This window comes from Chelonoidis abingdonii, chromosome 7, assembly GCF_003597395.2.
Source record: "Chelonoidis abingdonii isolate Lonesome George chromosome 7, CheloAbing_2.0, whole genome shotgun sequence".
In the NCBI taxonomy this organism is placed as follows: Eukaryota; Metazoa; Chordata; order Testudines; family Testudinidae; genus Chelonoidis; species Chelonoidis abingdonii.
In genome coordinates this window covers 3,000,767-3,023,123 of record NC_133775.1, presented here as the reverse complement: position 1 = coordinate 3,023,123, position 22,357 = coordinate 3,000,767, and the positions used below count along the sequence as shown (strand labels likewise).

Here is a 22,357-nt window from a genome sequence, read left to right as displayed (position 1 = left end):
GCCATTGGTGCAAACCCCTTAGTGAGGGCAAATTACATCAGTGCAGGGGAATTTGGACCATTTCAGCTGACCCCAGCATCAAACAGGTGTAAGATGTGTCTGCCCTAGGGGCTTGCACCTGTGCCACTAAGAACTCAGTGCAGACAAGGCCAAGTCAGTTCTCCTCTCCCTCCTGGTGCAAGCTGCCACTGACAGGCCTCCAACCTCAATCTCTCCAGTGTAGCAGTAGCCGTGTTGGTCCCAGTACACTAGAGACAAGGCGGATGAGGGAATACTGCTCTCGCTCCCCAGCAGAAGTTGGTGCAATAAAAGATATCACCTCACCCGCCTGCCTCGTTTCAAGGGATCGTTTCAGAGGAGCTGAACGCTCCCCAGGCCTCATGTGGGAGGTGGAGATGGTGATGCCTGAGGTCTGCCTTGGAGGCACTGAGCAACTCCCCCAACCTGCCTTGGAGGCGAATAAAGCCACTAACCCCCCTCAAATCACTCGGCGAACACGGGAGACAGTGGGTCCTTGTGGCTTGGGCAGGAGACTGGGAGTCAGGAGAGCTTGGTTCTACTCCTAACTCTGCGGTGACCTCAGGCAAGTCCTTTCCCCACTCTCAGCCTCTGTCTCATCTCTGTAGATTTTAAGCACTTCATGGCAGGGCAGGGCCGGTCTCTCATTATGCCTGTGGAGAGCCTGGCACAAGGGGGTCCACAATGCAAGGACCTTCACAGAGCCCAGCTGATCTCTAGGTACTGCTATCACCACTCCACTATGGCGAGTAGACTTAAAAATCAGTACGTGCACTTTAAAAAGACCAGGTTATAATCTAGCATTTCGTGTCTCTCTCAAGACCTGTGTTCTGGATTTTCTACAGCTGCCAAGAAGAGCAGGCTTCTTGGGCTGAATGCTCATCTACAAAGCAGATCCCTATTCTTGGGGGTCATGGCAGGTCGGTACAAAGAGGAAGAGTGACCAATTTTTAAAGCTATTCTCTGTCATTTCAGGCTGGGACATGTCGCACTGCTGCTGAGATTCAGAAATCTGGGGGTTCACACTGTGTGCATCAATACAATGTACACCTCTACCGCGATATAACGCTGTCCTTGGGAGCCAAAAAAATCTTACTGCGTTATAGGTGAAACCGTGTTATATCGAACTTGCTTTGATCCGCCTGAGTGTGCAGCCCCCCACCCCCCCGCTCCCCCGAGCACTGCTTTACTGCGTTATATCCAAATTCGTGTTATATCGAGTGGCGTTATATCGGGGTAGAGGTGTATTTCAATTCACATCCGACAGAACCACTGGCACTGGCAGATTGTCTGCAGCCTCATGACGCCCAGGCTCCCCACTGTCAACGGGAGGTGCCAGAGGAGCAGAGAGGTTTGTGCACAGCAATCAGTGTTACACAGGGTGGTGGTTGGCAAGTTCTCAACTCCGGATTGCAGTGTGCCCAGCAAGCAAAACTGAACATGCAACTGGGAGTTTAAGGATTCCAGATGTGGCTAGCTCTTGCACATCTGTCTCGACTCTTTCCTTCCCAAGAGGCACTCCAGAGAAGGGGAGCCGTTTGTAAAGGAAGAGCCAGTGAAATATTTGTCCAATCACACCTCACCGCTGATTACACAAGGGAAGCAGATTCTTTCTGCAGCTTCCACCCCCGGGAATGGCTTGGTGCTGTCACTCTGCTGGGCAGGTGGAGAAAGCAGGGAGAGAGGACAGTGCTCCCTGCTCCACAGATGCTGGGTGCTCTCATGCAGTGCTGATGAGTGCCTCCAGATACGCCCTGCTGGAGCTGAAGGCAGCAAGCGGGAAGAACTTCAATGGAACTTTTCCTGCTCAGTTCGCCCCATTAGAAGACCCATTGCCCCCCCATATGTCGCGAGAGATGGGGGACCAGCACACCCTCCTGGAATACAGAGACAGGCCCCAGCGGGGGGCAGGATTCTCTGAGACAGAGCATTGTCTGAGCAACACCTGCACGTACAACTCCTAGGAAAGGAGATTAGCAGCTGGGGGGCCCCACCTAAGAGAAGCAAGGGAAACCCTTGCCATCAAGTGCACCTTGTATAATGGAGGACTTCCCACCACGCAGCCAGACCCGGCCCTCGCTGGGACACCCACTTCGCTGAACCCCAGAACTTGTTGAGAAGAAAGACGAGGAGGGAAAAAGCAATTAAACCCCAAGATCACTTTGCTGCTCCAGCCTGAGCAAAGAGCCGTCTCCCAGCTCTCTGCTCTTCTCCGGGATAGCCGCGCTACCTACAGATCAGACATCTGAATGCTGGGAGCTTGAGAGGGACAGCGAAAACATTCCTGTCTGAAAGCAATCTGCGTATCGTGTGCACGCCGGTCAGCTCTCTCCATACACTGGACCCAGTATGCAGAGGGCCCAGTGTGCCTGTCAGCAGAAGTCGTCCTTCAGATGGTGCCATTCCACCACTCAACGCCCACCAGAGCACAGGACGAAGCAAGGGCCAGGAGTCTCTAGGAATCCTTTGGGGACAGTTCTCTGGCCAGACTGGATCATAGTGGCCCCTCCTGGGGTTGGAATCTGTCCCCTCTCTGCTTAGAAAAAGGATCTCAAACTCAATACCCTGCAAACTGAGGGGGGCTGATTGGAATTGCTGGCTCCAAACAGGCCCCTCAGTTCTGGTTCCTTGGGGGATCCCAACCCAAAAGGGTTTGTGCTTTCTGCTTTCGACGCAGCTGGGAGCTTGTGGGAACTGACCTCTGCACACGAGATTTCAAGAATTTCATGAAAACAACTTTCAGCCACATAAGCTGACAGAAATCCAACCACAGGCGGTTTCTGCCATTTTGACAGTCTCTTATTCAAAGATCCAACCCTGATTAGCCCTTGATCTGAACCCTACTCTGGATCTGAACAGAGCCTCAAAGTCACCCACACCAGAGAGATAGGAACAGCCATTCTAGCGCCCCAAGGAAGGCTCAGACCACAGACACGAGAATCCAGCTCTTCCAGGCAGGGTTAGTAGTTCTCTCGTTCTCACTTCAGGAATGTTCCTGCATCAGGTACTGACTATGCTGCTGCAGAGTCCGAACCAGCAAGCTGGGTCCCACCAAGAGAAATACCTTGGTGTGGATCATTTTATGATGGGGGAGAATGTTCTTTCGCTGCGCTCGGACAGGACAGGGTGCGGCATGTCGGAGTGTGAACAACGCCAGCTTAGCTACCTTCTGCAGCTCACGCTCTAAGCAGGCTGGCTGCACACACAGCTGGAAGGCCCTGGGTCTCTGGGTCCCCTTAGTATTTACGTTTGGTGTTAAACAGTCCAGGGAAAAATGATGACGTTAGTCTCCTGGGAAGAACTTTTGTTTTCTAAGCAGACGTCCCTGCACACATCAGCACGTGCGCTATATTCAAAACTCCACGTTCTAAGCGTGGAGTTGTTTTTTAAAGCACTAAAATCACTTACAACCTTGTTCCTTGCATTTGACCACATTTTTGGTGGTGTACGGTATTTATTACTATAGGCAATTAAACTATTCTCACACACACATGCCCTGGCACAGGGACAATGGGAAAGGATTTGTTCCCCCGCTCCTCACCTGTCAGCTGGGGTTACTAAACTTTTCCCTTGAAATAAAAATGGTGTGGAATAATAAGTCACACCTGTTGGCCAGCCCCCTACCCCCAGTCCTTCTGCTCCTTTCATCATTGCTCCATGGAAAAGCCTTGATGTGTTATAGCAGCGTGTGCTACAGTAAAGGCCATCTCAGCTTTTCCGTTATAAACCTCAGTTTTCAGTGGTTTATAAAACTCTGCTGCAATAAGTTTGCTCCGGGGCTGAAATATGGTAGAGAAAAGGGGCTGGGACCAGGATGGGAATTATTTTTTCCATCCCGTCTTAACTAAAATTTGGCAAGTGATTGATCCACAATATGGCCTAATCACTTCGGGTAGTCTGAAAAATAAATTAACGAGAGCTGCAACATTGAGAAGCTGTTCCTGGTACCAGGAAGGACTGGAGCTTTTTATCTTAAAGCTACCTCTTAAAAAAGAATTACACTACATTTGTTTTCAACCAGCTAAAGGCAGCAAACTCCAAGGCAAACGGCTTAGGCCGTTCCTGCTATTCTGTCAGTCTGTGAACAGTGATCGGTCTCCAAAGAGAATGCACTACCTAGATGCAAAGGAGATGAAGGCAAATAGGACTTACACAGCCACCCACAGCATTCAAAGTGCCTCACCACAGTGCGGATTAGTACCCCTATTTTACAGATGGTCAAACTGAGGCAGAGAGGGCTGCAGGGAGACACCCAATGTTATAAAGAGCCCTGAACTAGACCATACTTTTGTGTGTGTGCGCGTGCGTGCATATTCAAAGCATACCATTCATCTGTGCCGGTGTTTTTTCATTTATTTCCACAGCAGTAGAGGGATGCATGTTGCTTTGGGGACAAATATAAAACTAGGTCCATGCCCCAAAGAGGATGGAAGTGGGGAGAGTTGCTGCCCCACGAGACTTCAGGAAAAATACATTAAGGATTTGGCGTAAGCCAGTGAAAGGCAGGAATGAGTTACAGCTTTCTGACTGTTACAGCAATACGTGGGCTGTATTTTGGGACACGTACTAGTTACCTGAGGAAGGTTACCAGGCTCAGTATTAACTAGTACCATCTACAAGAAAAATGTCTCAATCAGTGAACAAGGCTTTCCTGACAGATCAGTTCAGAAGGCACTGCTGAGGGGAGTTCCAGGAATCTGGTGATTTTTTAAAAGCTCATTTTTCGGTCTTGCAGTGCCATCGTTTACTTACATTCAAATATGCCTTAAGTCTGTGAATTGCTAACCAGATGATGAGTGAATATGCAAAGGAGGTGCTGGGTCTAGATGCACAGAACCCAGAATAAAAATGTAATTCCATCCAGACTTACAACACAGTTACACCTTGCAGAGTGCTCATGTTCTGAGACACACAAGTCCTGGAGCTGTAACTCACGGGAATGACAACTGGCAATTATTTAAGAAAAAAGTCACAATTCCGCAGCTGAGGAAGGAGTGGATGGTTAAAGGGGGGAAGTGAACGCAGCACTAAAGAAAGAAAGGAAGTTGAGAGTACTGAATATAAATCAGAAGCAAAGGGGCACTAAGAGAAATATATGGCCAGCCGAATTAAGGACAACAGGAGTTTTAAAAATATATTAGGAACAATAAGAACAAAAGGAACATTAGGAACAAAAAGAATCCTCACAATGGGATTGGTCCATTACTAGATGGAAATATTAGAATTATCAATAATAATGCAGAAAAGGCAGAAGTGTTCAATAAATATTTCAGATCTGTTTGGGGAAAAAATAGGTGATACAGTCTCGTCTTATGGTGATAACAGTCTTTCTATTCCACTAGTATCTCTGGAGGTGTTAAACAGAAGCTACTAAAGTAAAACATTTTATAATCAGTAGCTCCAAGTAACTTGCATCTACGAGTTTTCAAAGAGCTGGCTGAGGAGTTCACTAGACTGTTAATGCTGACTTTCAGTAAGTGTTGGAGCACTAAGGAACTTCCCGAAAGCTAATGTTGTTCCAATTTTTAAAAAGGGTAACTGGGCTGACCCAAGTAATTAGTCCTGGGCAAGAAAATGGAGCAGCTGATATGGAACTCGATTAATACAAAACTAAAAGGAGGGTAACATCATTAATGCAAATCAACATGGGTTTATGGAAAACAGATCCTGTCGAATTAGCTTGATACTTTTTTTGATGAGATTACAAGTTTGTTGATAAAGATAATACTGATGTAATATACTTACACTTCTGTAAGGCGTTTGACTTGATGCCTCATGACATTTTGATTAAAAAACTAGGATGACATAAAATTAACATGGCACACTTAAATGGATTAAAAGCTAACTGATAGCTCTCAAAATAAAACTGTGAACGGGGAATTGTCCTTGAGTGAGCCTGTTTCTAGTGAGGTCCTACAGAGATCGGGTCTTGGCCCTACACTACTTAATATTTGCATCAATGACCTGGACAAAAACATAAAATCAATGATAAAGTTTGCAGATGACACAAAAATTGGGGGAGTGGTAAATAATGAAGAGGACAGGTCACTGATGCAGAGCAATCTGGATCACTTGGTAAGCTGGGCGCAAACAAATCATGCGTGTTTTAATACAGCTAAATGTAAATGTATCCATCTAGGAACAAATAATGTAGGCCACACACATACGATGGGGGATTCTATTCCAGGAAGCAGTGACTCTGAAAAAGATTGAGGGTCATGGCGGATAATCAGCTGAACAGGAGCTCCCAGTGTGACGCTGTGGCCAAAAGGTCTAATGCAGTCGTGGGATGCATAAACAGGGGAATCTCAAGTAAGGGCAGAGAGGTTATTTTACCTCTGTCTTTGGCACTGGTGTGACCGCTGCTGGAATGCTGTGTCCAGTGCCGGTGCCCACAATTTAAGAAGGATGTTGATAAATTGGAGAGGGTTCAGAGAAGAGCCTTGAGAATGACTAATAGATTAGACAACCTGCCTTCTAGCAACAGACTCAAGGAGCTCAGTCTATTTAGCTTAGCAAAGAGAAGGTTAAGGGATGACGATCACTGTGTAAGTACCTTCATGTGGAACAAATACTGAATATTGGGCTCTTTAATCTAGCTTGAGGAAGGTCTAAAACGATCCAATGGCTGGAAGCTGAAGCCAGACAAATTCAGACTGGAAATCAGGTGTAAATTTTTACCAGTGAGGGTAATTAACCACTGGAACTTAACAAGGGTCATGGTGGATTCTCCATCACTGACAATTTCCAACTCTAGTTTGGATCCCTTTCTAAAAGATCTGCTTGAGGAATTCTTTTGCTAAGTTCCCCGGCCTGTGCTACACAGGAAGTCCCGTCTGGCTTTAGACTACAGGAATATTTTACTTGGAAATTCTCAGGCTAGGACTTGCGAGATCCTGGACAGGCTTCCAGTGTGACTTCGGGAAAAATCACTTAATGTTTGTACCTTGGTTTTCCTGTCTGTAAACTGGGGCAATGATGCCTCTTCCTTCCCTGATGCGTGGGCACTGCAATTCAAACAGTGCAGTGACGAGCCCCACAGAAAAGCCTATAAAGTAAAAACTAGCCCACAAATGTGGTCTGAAAAAAAACAAAAACAGAAACTGCAGACAAATTAAGCGAGTAAAGATTAGACTGATTACACTGGAAATCCAGGCAGGACTGTACTGGCCCTAGGATATAGACATGTATCACTGGCAATCTCCCACGTACTGAGAACCACACAAGGGCATGACAGCTGAGAAAACTCAGACCCAGAAGCATGCAAACTGCTGCCTCTTGGGCTCCGGTTGGTTTGGTTATGCGCAGGAAGTGGGATGAACAGTTAAGATGGTCACTTGTTTGAAGTGCTCTGACTGTTCCTCTATGCACAGATGGTTTGTCCCCAACTCAGAGAGGCCTCCACAAAGCAGCATCTAGCTGGGCATCTCCCATTAGCGTTAAGAGGCACTGACCAAATTCTTGAGTTTCTCAAACATAGGATGCACCTGTAACGTACAGCTCTATTCTGGTGAGTAAGTAGAAAGGGCTCTTCTTACTAACCAGGACTGCATCCTGTGTGTATGCCATCAGATCGGCTGGCTTGAATCACTGCTGCAAGCTAACACAGCAATAGGATGGACAGCTGGAGTTTGCGCTGGCTCAGGTCTCATTCACAGAACTGTTAGCTGTGTTCCAAATGCAGGACATTTGGGTCAATGACGACTCTCTGACCCCGGGGGAGTCTGTGGGATCAGCTGGTAGAAAGCTATACCCAGTTTTGACTTATAAACTCAGCAGATCTGATCCGAAGTCAGACACACACACACACACAGCATGAAGCCCCATGAAGCCATTTTCAAAGTGCCTCTTTTTCAGAGCAGGACATATTAAGGGCCCAATCCTGAGGACTGCCCGGGACACAAATGGAAGTCAGTGCATGCTCAGCCCAGGACAATCTGGCTCTAGAAACTCTTCAGAGCTAAGTTTTTTAAATTATTTCACCGTCCCTGCTCCATGGAGACTGATGCGGGCAGCAAGTGCCCTCTGCGTGATGTTAGAAGCTTTGTCTCTCACTTTGATCCCTTGTTACTAAGGCCTTAATATATAACATAAGAAAATCTAATCTAACATTAGGTCTCAGCTGTGCATATTAAAACACAGGCATAGAAAATCTGGACTTTTCACTAAGGGGGATGGCAGATCTCCAGACTGTTCAGAAGCAGCCGGAAGCCCAACACTACTCACCCCCCCCCGTAACTCCTATTAACTCCAACAAATTGTTTATTGCACAATAGAAGAAAAATGTTGCCTCTCTCCCCACATCAAGTCTTTCCATGTGTGCTGCACGCGCAGGCTATTTCTGCTTTCCCTGCCACCCCCCCGGGGAGTTGGCTTTATATCCAGGGAAAGGTAACAGCAGCAATTATTACACACACTATCCCACAGCTCCTCGCTTGTTAAAGAAAACAAGTCTCTTTTGTGCCCGAAATAAAAGGAGATACCTTAATTAGAACAGTGCAGGTTGGTGAGTATTAAACAGTGAGCCCAGCTGCCATATGCCATTAAATTCATAAAAAAAAATGGGGGGTGGAGTGGGGGAGGGCAGTCTTAACGTGATTACACACATTGACTTTGATCAAGACACAAAAGCACCAACGCATTCCAGGGTTTTTATTGCTGTCTTCGGGCTACATTTTAATGGTTACATTAGAAACATGCGAATGCAGGCTGGGCGATTTGGGAGAAGGGACAGAGCCCAAGCATGCCTCGTGAAAGGCCCTGGTTTAATCAACTGCGGGCCGCAGGAAGAGGGTAGGGCTAGGGAACAGATGAGAGGCCACTTATGAATTGCTTCCCCCACATAAGTGCCAGCACCTAACCCTACGTCCTGCAGGAATATTCCCTTCCCTCCTGCCTGGTCAGAGCTGGGCTCAGGGCATGTCCAATACACAGCAAACCCAGTCCCCATCTACCCCATCAGACAGCAGTGTGGGGAGGGAGGGGTGAGACCAAATCTAAACATTCCTCTCCTTGGAGAAGTGAATGTTAACCCCTTAATGCCAGGAGCGCAATCTTCTAGGGGTTCAGTCTTATTGCAGGTCGCAAGATGCTGTCAATGGAACGAAGGGGCTTGACAGATGTTGAAGTGTGCCTGAGCCTCAGAAGGGCTCACAATAGGTGCTGCTGGCCTAAAAGACCACCTTGGGATGGCAGGGAGCAGAGGGGTGAAGGACATGGAGGAATAAAATCCAACATGGAACAGAAATGTTCTACGCTGCATTTGCAGCCAGCACAGCAGAATTGGATTATACCTAGGAGCAGCGGCGCATACATTTATCTGAACACCTTACTGCTAAGTAGCTGGGCAGGAGTCTTTTGCAATGTGCTGCTAAATGCCTAGAAAAGCCTGTGTAATCTAAAGAGCGACAGGGGTGTAGCTGAATAGCTAGAAAATACAGCCCAGGGACAGTCAAGTTACTGAGGTTGCTATTAATACCCAATGCTGCAGGCATTTCAGCATCCCCGTAACTTTTCTCAGGCAAGGTATTTAAAAGGCAGTATCTGGAGCCCATTGCCAGATTAGCTGAAGCTCCAAGTTTACAGTGTGTTCTGTAAGAATATGATGTTGCAGGACCTAACAGCAGCAGCTTTTAGAACAGTGCCAGTCCCCGTACATCATTTGCAACCCAACCCTGCAGCAGCCTGCAAATGCCTGAGTATCAAAGTGAGAGTGACTAGCTCAAATCTCCATTGCCCAGGCTGAGTGAAATGAAAATGTTGTGGTCAGCATCAAGGGGGAAAATAAAAGCAGATGAAAAACCAGGAAGTCAGGGTCAGGAAAGGAAAGGGCATCACCTTGTTTAACAAAATATTAATTTTAACACAAGCATGTCCCTTTGAAACGAACAAAAATGCAAATCCTGGGGGCACTGGGTCACCTCTTCTACAACAGTGCCCAGTTTTTCAGACAACCAACCACACTAGTTCAAAATTGCATGACGCTGTTTCAGTTATTCAGAAGAGGGGAAGGAAACAGCACTGACGGTGCTGCACAGGTCAGCGGATCCCAGCTAAGTGGATCTAAGTGCACAGTGCATGGAACTGCTTTCGAAGTCGACAGGAATTCCACACGTGGTGCTGTTCCAGCACTGAGCCCTCCCGCCAGTGAGTAAAGAGTGACCACTATTCAGTGAGGGTAACTCAGACCCAGGTCCGCCCAGTGAAATCAAACCGGAAGGACTCCAGTCTGATGGATGTGTTTAATAAAAGGCTGGGCACCCCACAAACGAGAACCCCACTTAGCCCACTTCATATCAAGCAAAACCTCTCCTCTAATGTAAGTACATGTCTGTGGAGAGGGAGACGTCTATGCATCAATGAGAAAGTAGCCGAGTGCCTCACCAGAGTCCGCAGCCAGCATTCTTCACAGTGCACATGCCAGCACTGAATGGAAGTCAGGGGCATTGTGTAAGAGTCCTGAAGAGAAAAAGCAAAGACATTCCTGTCACATACAAGGCTGGTCGATTCCCAGCCTACAATTATGTCACCAGGATATTGGAGTGGCGGGGGGGGGGGGGCAGGAGAAGAGGGCAGTTACCCAGAGTCAACACTCCCCATTACTGCCATCTTCAGAAGAACACAGCTCAAGAGCTGCTCCTTATACAGTGGCCAGGTGCGATGCATCCGACAGAAACAAAGCAGAGAAATCGGGCAAACGCTCCCTGACTTCAGGACTGAGTGAAAACTAAGCTGGGATCTAAACTTTAGCTCCAGAGTAAGAGAGGTAGAAAGTCTCCTGTAGCCATTGCTTTGCCTGACAGAAGCCCATAACCCACCTGGTGGGGACACAACCCGGTTAGCTAGAGTGGTACGTCTACACTGCAATTCTAGAGCCCCCCCGAGTCTGAGTCAGTTGCCCTGGGCCAGCCACAGTTATTCCCTGGGTCTTTTATCGCAGGGAAGTTGTGCCCAAGTATCATTAGTCCAATGGAAAGGTCACCAGACTGCGCAAGAGCAGAGATAAGGGGTAAGATTAACTCTCATCACAACTGCCCACTCTGCTGGAATAGCGTAGCTATGTAGCGAGAATATTGCTGTCATTTCAGCAGGCATGTACTGGCGCTCTAGTCTTTTCAAGTGATTTATTAGTGAGGGTAGCAATCAACAACAGACTGTATGTCTTGCCTAGATTCAGAGATGGGAGTCTGTCTGATCCAGCTAGAGCCAGCTCTTCCACTGGCAACTCCATCATCCTAGCAACATTTTCTTCTTCTATTGAACCATGGGACAAACAGAGCTCGGAAATAAAACCAAACGCGAGAGGCAAAAAGCTGCAGGTTCTGAGCCATTAGAGGGAGCTGCAGCCCTTCTTTAGGGAAGCCAAAGTGGCACCACACACATAACACAAGCAACTTTTAAACGCACAGGCAAAATTCTTGCCTTCAAGCCACATAGTGGGTCTCAAATCAAGCAGTCTCCTCTCCTTACGGATGTGCAACTCTGCACATGCAGGAGGAGGAGAACACGGTCACTTGGGAGTGCTGCATGGTCAGTCTGAAAGGGGAATGTTGTCCCATGAAGTTAGAAATTTCTGCTCCTAATGCAGACTGCTACAAACACCAATGAAATGTTATAACTGATATACACACACAGAAACTGGAAAGAAACTTGCGACACATTTGCCCAGAGAAAGGAAGAGATTTTTAACTTGTGTAAGGACAGGGGTGCATTCACCTTACCAGAGTAGTAGGATTCGCCCCTTTCCCCACCTCAGCAAAGACAAGTCAAAGATACCGAAACGTTTTCTGATTCATTGCCACAACTGGAGTGCTACTCACCATGCAAATGAGACATTTATAGCGGTCTCCACGGGAAAGCTGCCTTTCTAACTCCCGGACACGAGCCTTTAACGCTTCAAATGTCGTCACTGCAGAGTCTTCTGTAATTCTGCAAGAGATGATGAAAGTCAGGGCTACCGGGCAGGCTTTACAAAAGTTAAATTTATGGTCCTTTTGGTGGGTGCAAAAGATGCAGTGACAAGGTCCAAAGAAACAAATTCAGCATACGCAAAGGACTATTTGAAATGGAGGGTTATTAAGAAGCCCATGGTTTGCATTCTTTCAGCCAGAAGCTCTGGCAAACACACAGTCATGTAACACCTCTGCAGAGATCTGAAAAAGAGGATTGTGGGTGGGTAACATGATACACAATATGTTCCAGCAGAAACTAAATGGTGGAAACAGGAGTCACGCCCCTTTACTCCCTTCTTTCTCCATGTAAATGCCATTCCAACAAAGCTCGAAGTGCTGCTTAGAGCTGCGAAGGTGTGTTTCTCTCAAGAGCAACAGTTGTCATATCACATGATGATGACAGCACTCTTTCCTTTCCACTAGTACCTATGGAGGATGTTATACAGAAGCTATTAATGTTAGACATTTTGAAATAAGCAGCCCAGATAACCTGCATCCAAAGAGTTTTAAAAGAGCTGGCTGAGGAGATCTCTAGACAGCTAATGCTGATTTTCAATATATCTTGGAACACTGGAGAAGTTCCAGAAGACTGGAAGAAAGCTAATGATGTGCCAATAGTTAAAAAGGGTAAACGGGCCTGACCTGGGTAATTATAGGCCTGTCAGTCTGACATCGATCCTGAGCAAGATAATGGAGCAAGTCACAAAGAACTTGATTAATGAAGAATTAAAGGACTTGACTAGAGGCGATTATAATTAATGCCAATCAATGTGGATTTATGGAAAACAATCCTGCCAAATTAACTGGATACCCTTTTTTGACGAAATTACAAGTTTGATTGATAGTGTTGATGTAATATATTCAGACTTTTGTATGACGTTTGACCTGGTGCCATGTGACATTTTGATTAAAAATTTAGAAAGATAAAATTAACAGGATACATGTTAAATGGATTAAAAGCTGGCTAACTGATAGATCTCAAAATGTAATTGTTAAATGTACATCCAGTAGGTGTGTTTCTGGTGAAGTCCTGAAGGGATCGGTTCTTGGCCCTACACTATTTAACATTTTTATCAGTGATCTGGAAGAAAATATAAAATCATCCCTGATAAAGTCTGCAGATGACAACAATCGGGGGAGTGGTAAATAATGAAGAGGACAGTTTACTGATACAGAGCGATCTGGATTGCTTGGTAAACTGGGCACAAGCAAACTGTACATTTTAATATGGCTAATGTAAAATACACATCTAGGAGCAAAGAACACAGGCCATGCTTACAGGATGGGGGATTCTGTGCTGGGAAGCTGTGACTCTGAAAAAGATTTGGGGGTCGTAGTGGATAATCAGCTGAACATGAGCTCCCGCTGTGCCGTTGTGGCCGAAAGGGCTAATATGATCCTGGGATGCATAAACAGGGGAATCTCAAATAGGAGTACAGAGATTATTTTACCTCTGTATTTGGCACTGGTGGAATACTGTGTCCAGTTCTGGGACCACAACTGAAAAAGGAGGTTGATAAATTGGAGAGGGTTCACAGAAGAGCCCAGAGGATGATTAAAGGATTAGAAAAACCTGCCTTCCAGCGACAGAACCAAGGAGCTCAGTCTATTTAGCTTAACAAAGAGAAGGTTAAGGGGTGACTTGATTACAGTTTATAACAGAGGTGGGCAAACTATGGCCTGGGGGTGACATCCTGGGAACAGGGGGGATGAATGGGGGCAGGAGTCCCCAGGGGGCAGTCAGGAAGGGGGGAGAGGGGGTTGGATTGGCAGTCGGGGCAGAGGTTCTGTGAGTGATCAGGAGACGGGGAACGGGGGGGTTGGATGGGACAGGAGTCCCAGGGGGCCATCAAGGGGCGAGAAGCAGGAGGGGTCAGATGGGGAGGCACAATTTTGGAAATTGTGTCATCAATGACTTAGATGTTGGCATAGAAAGTACGCTTATTAAGTCTGCAGACAATACCAAACTGGGAGGGATTGCAACTGCTTTGGAGGACAGGGTCAAAATTCAAAATGATTTGGACAAATTGGAGAAACGGTCTGAGGTAAACCGGATGAAGTTCAATAAAGACAAATGCAAAGTGCTCCACTTAGGAAGGAACAATCAGTTTCACACATACAGAATGGGAAGAGACTGTCTAGGAAGGAGTATGGCAGAAAGAGATCTAGGGGTCATAGTGGACCACAAGCTAAATATGAGTCAACAGTGTGATACTGTTGCAAAAAAAGCAAACGTGATTCTGGGATGCATTAACAGGTGTGTTGTAAACAAGACACGAGAAGTCATTCTTCCGCTCTACTCTGCGCTGGTTAGGCCTCAACTGGAGTATTGTGTCCAGTTCTGGGCACCGCATTTCAAGAAAGATGTGGAGAAATTGGAGAGGGTCCAGAGAAGAGCAACAAGAATGATTAAAGGTCTTGAGAACATGACCTATGAAGGAAGGCTGAAAGAATTGGGTTTATTTAGTTTGGAAAAGAGAAGACTGAGAGGGGACATGATAGCAGTTTTCAGGTATCTAAAAGGGTGTCATCAGGAGGAGGGAGAAAACTTGTTCACCTTAGCCTCTAATGATAGAACAAGAAGCAATGGGCTTAAACTGCAGCAAGGGAGATTTAGGTTGGACATTAGGAAAAAGTTCCTAACTGTCAGGGTGGTTAAACACTGGAATAAATTGCCTAGGGAGGTTGTGGAATCTCCATCTCTGGAGATATTTAAGAGTAGGTTAGATAAATGTCTATCGGGGATAGTCTAGACAGGATTTGGTCCTGCCATGAGGGCAGGGGACTGGACTCGATGACCCCTCGAGGTCCCTTCCAGTCCTAGAGTCTATGAATCAATAAATCCGACGCGGCCAAAAAGTCTGCCCGCCCTGGCCTATAAGTACCTATATGGGGAACATATTTGATAATGGGCTCTTCTACCTAGCAGAGAAAGGCAGAACCCGATGCTATGGCTACAAGTTGAAGCTAGACAAATTTAGACTGGAAATAAGGAATAATTTTTTAAGCTTGACAGTAACCAACCACTAGAACAGTGTCCCAAGGGTTGGGGCAGATTCTCCACCATCGTCAATGTTTTAAATCAGGGTTGGATGCTTTTCTAACAGACCTGCTCTGGGAGTTATTTGGAGATGTTCCATGGCCTGTTCTATGCAGGACATCGGATTAGAGTCTCAAGGGTTCTCAAACTTCATTGCACCGCGACCCCCTTCTGACAACAAAAATTACTATGTGACCCCAGGAGGAGGGTGGGGAAAAAGCCTGAGCCCGCCCAAGCCTTGCCACCCTGGGTGGGGGGCCGGGGCCAAAGCTCGAGCCCCACTGCCCCGGCCGGAGGCCTGTAACTGAGCCCTGCCACTCAGGACTGAAGCCCTCAGACTCTGACCCCGAGCGATGAGGCTCAGGCTTTGGCTTCAGCCCTGGGCCCAACAAGTCTAAGCCAGTCCTGGCGACTCCATTAAAATGGGGTCATGACCCACTTTGGGGTTCGACCCACAGTTTGAGAACCCCTGGGCTAGATGATCATAATGGTCTCGTCTGGCCTTGGAATGTGTGCAACTAAAAACAGGCGCACTGCCCCTGCTGGGATACTAGCCCTGGTAGCTCAGGACATGAATGCCACATTTTGCACCAGGACAGACAGGACGCAATGGTGTTCTGCTAAATGAAGTCTTGCTTTTCAGCCTACTGGCACTGGAGAAAAGGAGAGGGGATGGAGCGGAAACCCAAAGCTGCAGACGCTGTATCAAGGAGCTTTGCAAGCCCGGCTTGCCCGTTTGCCTGGGGTCACTTTTGACAGGCAGCATTATATTGTCACACAGGCCCCGTCGTAAGGACAGGTGAGGACATGTTCACGATTCCAAAAGACCGACAGAAAGAGTTAGCTGGCAACTGAGGCAACAGAAACACTGAGAAAATGGGATGCATGCTGAGAGCTACTGAGAAGGGTGTCTCACTCCAGAGGAAGAGGAGAAACACTGGCCTTTCCACCGTGTAGACATAACTAACTGCCCTTTGACTTTCCTCTTAAAACCTCTTACAGGATATTGCAGTGGGGCTGTGGCTAGAAAAGGAGTTCGTGGCTGAGGAACAGCGGAGCAGTTTACAAGTCATTCCAAGTTAATTTCAGGTCAAATCTATGCACCTTCCACGTCAGAAGAACGGCAAGAAAAACCCACGATCTGAGAATGTAGAATTTATTCTATGTATCCTAGTAACACCAGTAACAGACGCCACTCCCTGTGCTAAAGAACTTATTTAGCAAATCGTGAGCTAACCGGTGGACACAAAGTGGTCTGAGGCAGGGGCCAGTGAAACCATCATGACTGGGATAAGCAGCAGCAGTCCCAGCACACCCATGTACTTGCTGCTTTGTGTATCAGTAATCACCACCTCTAGTCAAGGCTCTGGAAACATAACTCAGACAGCCGTTCTGCTGGCTCTTCATAAGCAGAATGGAGTCTAGCTAGTTTCTCCCACTGCCATGTTGGCTGGGCAGAGCCAACGTGATGAAAAGCCCTGGGTGTGGCAGTAAAGCAAGTAGCTAGGAATTACAGTGGAAATGGATCTGGGTAGCAAAGGTGCTTCAGAGTCACTTTTCTGAGCAAAACCAACGCTCAAGAGGGTGCAGATGGAAGGGGTGCTGCAGGCCTATGTGGGGTTAGGAACAATCAGTACAGAGCATTCTTCGGACACAATCCGTGGAGAGCTCACGCAGCTCCAATTCTAGCCTGCAATGCAGGACAGGCCGCCAACAGTCTTCTCACTTGCCCATCTGACCCAGGCGCTGCTGCACTTGAACTTTGAAGGATACAGCGAGACGACGCTGGAGGTGAATTCTCCCCTCTGTCTCATGAAAGGCATACAGAGATTTCTGATGGCATTCGAGCTCTGCCAGAAACCAGAGTCTCGCCAGGCAACCAAGTAGAGGTGGGTGACAAGGAAAACTTCAGTGCTAATTGAACTCTTCCATGATCACATTAAAACAGAGTGTTTCTACCTCAGTCCCAGTCCGATCAGGGTCAGAGTTTGAAAGGGAAATTTACCAGTGCAACTGGAGGGGATAGCAAATGGCTTGTTGGCAGAAGTCTAAAGGGCTGATCTCATTGGTGCTGAGATAATTGCACCTGTCCAGTAATAAATGAATGAAATCAGAAAAGGACGCTGAATAGAGGTATAAGCAATAGCGCTCAGAGCCTGCCTGATACAATGGCCAATCAATAGGAGGGCTGTCGATCAGGGCACTAGTTAGCTGGAAAATTACCGCATGGCTGTGTGCGTCACGCTGTTGGGATCCTGGACAATCAATGTGGGAGCTATCGATTTAGTTATTATCACTTCATACGCTCCAGACATTGTTAAACATACATTTATTAACAAGGCTGGGGTGCATTCAGTAGATGGAGTTTTAACAAGTGCAATCTCTCCGAGCTCTGATCAAAGCTCAGCCACTAGCGCCTTTAACCTCCCTGTTCCTCCCCATCAAGCTCGACCCCAGAACAAATCCTAAGGAGCTAGTCAGTGGATAAGACCCTGCCCCATCTTGTGATTCGACAGAAAGTATTTGCCATAAGCGCCCGTCTCGTGGCTGCGATTTCGGGAAAGCCTCCTGGAGCAGCAGAAACAAAGGACAGGAGGCTCAGGATCCAAACAAAACGAGCGCTACTCACACTGCTGCTTCCAAAGAGAGGGAGGAAATGAGGTCCACGGGAGAACCTTAGTACACAGGAAACTGAAGCGTCTTCCAAGGAGGGGAAGAGAGAGGAGTCGCTTCCCACGTGCCTGGGGCTCCAGCGGTGGCCATGCCACTGAGAACACCAGCTGTTCCACTGACATATTTTACCATCAACCGGTTGCTTGTATCCTAAAGCTAAGCATCACTCCGCCGCAATTCTTCCTGCAACAGGCAAACTGGGAGCTCCACCAGATATCCCCCACCCCTTACACTTATTTGTCTGGAGCAGGCTGGGAGTGGCTTATGCAGTGCTTAAGAAGCAAGTAAAACCAGGGTTAGGGAGTCAGCCACTGCTGGGTGAAAGCAGCTCATGTACAGTTGTCCTGCTGGCCAGGGGAAGCAGAATAACTAGCAGATAGTGCACGGGGTGGGAGGTCAGGACTCCTGGGTTCTAGCCACAGCTCTATTGCTGACTTCCTGTGTGACGTTGGGAAGAGTCATCTGACCCGTCTGCATGCCAGTTCTACCTTTTCACACATGCGGACAACCACGTTCCTCAGCTTTGGTAAACTACTTAGAGATCTAGGGCATACCATTGCTACTGCAGCTGTGAGGGCACGTCTGGTACGGCCTCTGGCACCAGCATTTCACCTAGTCATCACTACACACGCATGCTGCTTAGCTGCTGCGTCTCCCAGTGGTAGTATCCAGAACACACTTGTCTCTTGCATCCTGTAGCCAATAGAGGCCAGGAGCACTATGAAGCTGGCTCACTCAGTTTCAAGATGGAGGGTCCTATGCTCACAATGTTTACAGGTGCACAGTATCTGCCCTTTGGCTGGAGAACCATAGCAATGTGACCTGTGGCAGGGGAAAGAGGCATCTAAAGCTTCCTTGAAGATGAAGCTTTGACCAATGCCATTCATGGTCTAGCCACTGGATTTCGTGGTCAGCCATGCAGTCACCCACAGCAGAGGCGGCTGTGTCTGTTGCAAGACAGGAAGCAGTTCTATGGAACTGGGGACACACAATTTGGGAGACTAACTAAAAACAGCATCAGAAGTATATTTCTGGAGTTGTTCACAGTAGTTTTCTTTCTACACTGAAAAAGAGAGACACTCCTCCCCACTACTATCGAGCAAACCCCAACTGAACACCCGCTCTGTTCAGGTACTGGAGAGCAGGAGGACATAGATGTACTATGCAATGATCCGTGTGTAAGTCAATTAGCATCATTATTCAGCTATGATGGGTTAGGAGAGTCAAGTTCCCACCCCCAACCCTCCCTCCCCACGCCCCATGGTCATCGTCAAACATTTGCAGGCATGCAATCTTTGTTTCTTCAAATTAAACCAAGCAATTCCCACCTGATGTCCCAGTGGGCAATTACAAATAGTTCTGTTAATTAAATTATCTCTGATTCTACAACCCTGGAATCTCTCAATATGCTGAGGATTGTGCTTTCTCAACAAAATACTTGACCAAAAGAAAACCAATGCTGATGTCAGCGTGACTCACTTCTGTGAACCCTTCGCAGCAGGTTACTACAGACTGCCCTTCGGGAAAAGCGGCAAGAGATGTCAGATCAAGATAGGCTCAGGAATCAGAGCTGTGTGTAGGGAGAAACGCCTTCATCCCTGCAGGATGCCTACTGCAGCAGTTCAGCAGGGATTCATTGCACAGGACAGTTACACATAACAGACAGAGAAGAATGCCACTGCATTCAATCCCCTGTGTATTCAGGGTGTGATGCAAACCACAACAACATGAGGGCCAGGGAAGCCTTTGGCATGGCAGGCTCTGAAAGAGGGCTCCGCCTCCCTTGGGTTTCATTCAAGGAACTTTGTCATTGTGTGCGCTCCATAAAACATCCCTCTGGTTTGTTTATTTCAGCTGGGTATAAATTTCCCCTTCTTCATAAATGGTCACACTGTACATAACATTCCATCAATTTTTACAGCTCCGGTTTGTACGCACCTTGTACAAAACATTTAGCGTTGATTAAATGCATCACCAATAAAATTTCATGAGCTACTTTTGACACTTGATATTCTGACCTTCCCTTCTCTTCCTTACACATTTATTTGTGTTTTCATTGAGGGCAGGTGGAGAATTTACCGTACTTCAAACAAACTCGTGGGCAATTGTTTTTTAAACAGACTGTTCATTATTCTCCTCAAGAAGCTGATAGGGACAGAAAACACACTCCATTTTCTCTCACTGAGGGCAGGGGTCATGTCACTAGCCTACAATGGAATAATTTTGGGGTAAGGGAATGGATTTGATTCAATAGAATCATGATGCAACCAACAAAACAATGCAAATCCACAAGCACATCGTTGTGACCTTCCTTCCCCGCCCCACTCCCTTCTTTCCCACCACTCAATTTACGTCTGAGCTCGAGTGCAAGTCCTGTGGAGTAGGCATGGGGTTTTATTAGTCCGTAAAGCCCCTGCATAGCTCTGGTGCTGTCTAAATAGTGACTGAGGTACTTATTCAGAATCAAGGAATGGCACAGCATGAGGAGGTAGCTTTGCCTCTCACCCCCACAGTCCTGCACATCTAAAGGGCACAGCCTACTTCATCTTGTTAAGGGTGAAGCTCAGTTTTTGAGGACCAAAGAGTTGAAAACATTTCAGCTGACAGGCCAGCCTGTCACCCTCTTTCAACGTTACTGGCGAGAGTGTGAACAAAGGCCCTGATCCTGTACCGATCCATTTGGGCAGCCCCATGCGGAGTCCTGCTGAAGTCTCTGGTGCTCTGCACACTCGTGTGGACAGGACTGCGGGATTGGACACAAAGGTAAACCAGCATGTGACCAACAGCAATGCAAAAAAGAACCTTTTACATTCATAAATACCTTTTTAGCCAGAGAGTTTTAAAAGGGGGCAAACATGATACAGGTGCACAATTCAAGAGCCTCAGGACTTTGCAGGAATTCAGGTGTCAGACATCTGTGGCAGACTGATTACATGCCACCCCAGAAGGTGCGCGCTACCAGTGTGGCAGATAAGCTGGGATTTTATTTCACTGGATGAGCAGCCAAGATAGAAGGGGCCAGATACTTAGCAGGTATAAATCTGCCTAGCGATGCTGAAATCAATGGAGCAACGCTGACTTGCACCACCTCAGGATCCAGCCTATTGTCTCTGGGAGTGCCAACATGCAAGTGACTCTTCCGGCAAGATGTCAATATTTGAGACGCTAGCTTCCCCATCCCCAAACTGAAAATCTCATTTATTGTGTTTGTTTATAAACTAGCCTCCCTTAAAAAGGCTGATTTAAAATCCCGTAAAGGACTGTCACATGTATTGGCACGGATGCTAATTTATTGTCTTCTAGGGGAAAAAAAGCGCTCTTGCCTTGATTAATGTGTGTTTTTGTATGGTGAGATATTAAAGAATGCTGCTTCACCTGTAATTATAGGGGATAGTTTATTTTGGCGAAGTGCCCTGGCTCCTGGTTGCCAAGTTATGAATAATACAATGTTTCGCCTTCTAATTTCTGTGTCTGAAGTTGTGGATTCGGAGAGGGGTGCACGCAAGGGCACACATATGTAGGGCGGAGGCTCTAGGAGTCACGAGCGCCTCTATTTTACACTTGCTTGCACAACTTGTTAATGCCAGCAGCTGCTTGCCAAGCTTGGAGTTCGCTTCTGACTAATTTCATCTTGATGCAACCAAAAACATTGTCTCTTTTCTCCCTGCAAAGGAATTATTTCTCTTACACTTGCATGCACCATCGCAATAGCACTGAGCGGGGCTTACCACTGTGGGGAGGCATTCTAAGCCGTACTTAGTTGGGACCTGGGTATAGATTCCCCAAACAATTAAATTTCAGAAGAATTAATTACGCTTTCACACTTCCCCTGCACACAGAGCCCAACAAATGGCTTTCCAGAAGCAGGGAGTAAATTCAGGCACTGGCTCATTTTTTTTGGCTTGCATTTTATCAGGATACATGCCCAGCCCCAATCAAAACGGAACCACATGGCACTACTGAACATTCAGAATGTAAGGAGCCTCCGAGTCAGGATGTTTAGAGGCATCTGTAGGGCTATATAGTATCCACTGGCCACCGAGAATGATTTAAACAGGAGGTTAGAGAACCACTGAGCTTACGCCAAAATTCTAAGTATGCCATTTGAGTGATTACAGTTCTACATGAAATCTGGGAGACAGACTCCAAGGGTCATCCTTATTCAGATATACAGACTATTCCCCTGCTCCAAAAAGAAAATAAATGCAGTCGCATTGCTCTACTGAAGAAGCTGCGGCTATCAAAGAAAGGTCTTACACCAGATGACTATTTTGATGTAGTAAGATTCTCTGCTGAAGCAGCAATGGCCATTTTACGAAATGATTTTCTAGGCAAAATCCCAAACATAGCTAATGTTATATCTGATATTTTAATATGCCAGGTCATACCAGTGCTGCTAAAAGTATTTCTAGTGGGGTTCATGCATAGGTGTCAAGCTCCCTGTTGCAACACAGGGGAAGCCTCCAAGGACAGCCTGCGCAGTTTGAAAATGCAGCCTTCCTCTTTAATGTGGGGCCGTGGCACACGGAGACGACAGGTTGCAGTAGACAGCATTCCATCTTGTTCTAAGGGCATAGATAACATTGGAGCTGGAGGAGTAACTTCCAGCCTGGGTAGACAGATGTGCTAGTTCTGATTGAGTTAAAATAGCATAAAAATAGCAGTGTTGCTGTGA

At 46.9% G+C, this 22,357-nt stretch overlaps 1 protein-coding gene across 4 annotated transcripts in view; it reads right to left on the bottom strand.

Annotated features, from left to right (window-relative positions):
• Positions 1-22,357, bottom strand: part of RNF220 (ring finger protein 220) — a 338,401-nt gene that overhangs the window by 5,634 nt on the left and 310,410 nt on the right. For all 4 annotated transcript variants that reach the window (XM_075067568.1, XM_032765616.2, XM_032765614.2 and 1 more), the window contains 2 exons: positions 11,838-11,946; positions 10,402-10,476 (listed from right to left, as the gene is read on the bottom strand). In XM_075067568.1, the coding sequence (XP_074923669.1) occupies positions 10,402-10,476; positions 11,838-11,946 (184 nt within the window). The remainder of the gene's footprint in view (positions 1-10,401; positions 10,477-11,837; positions 11,947-22,357) is intronic.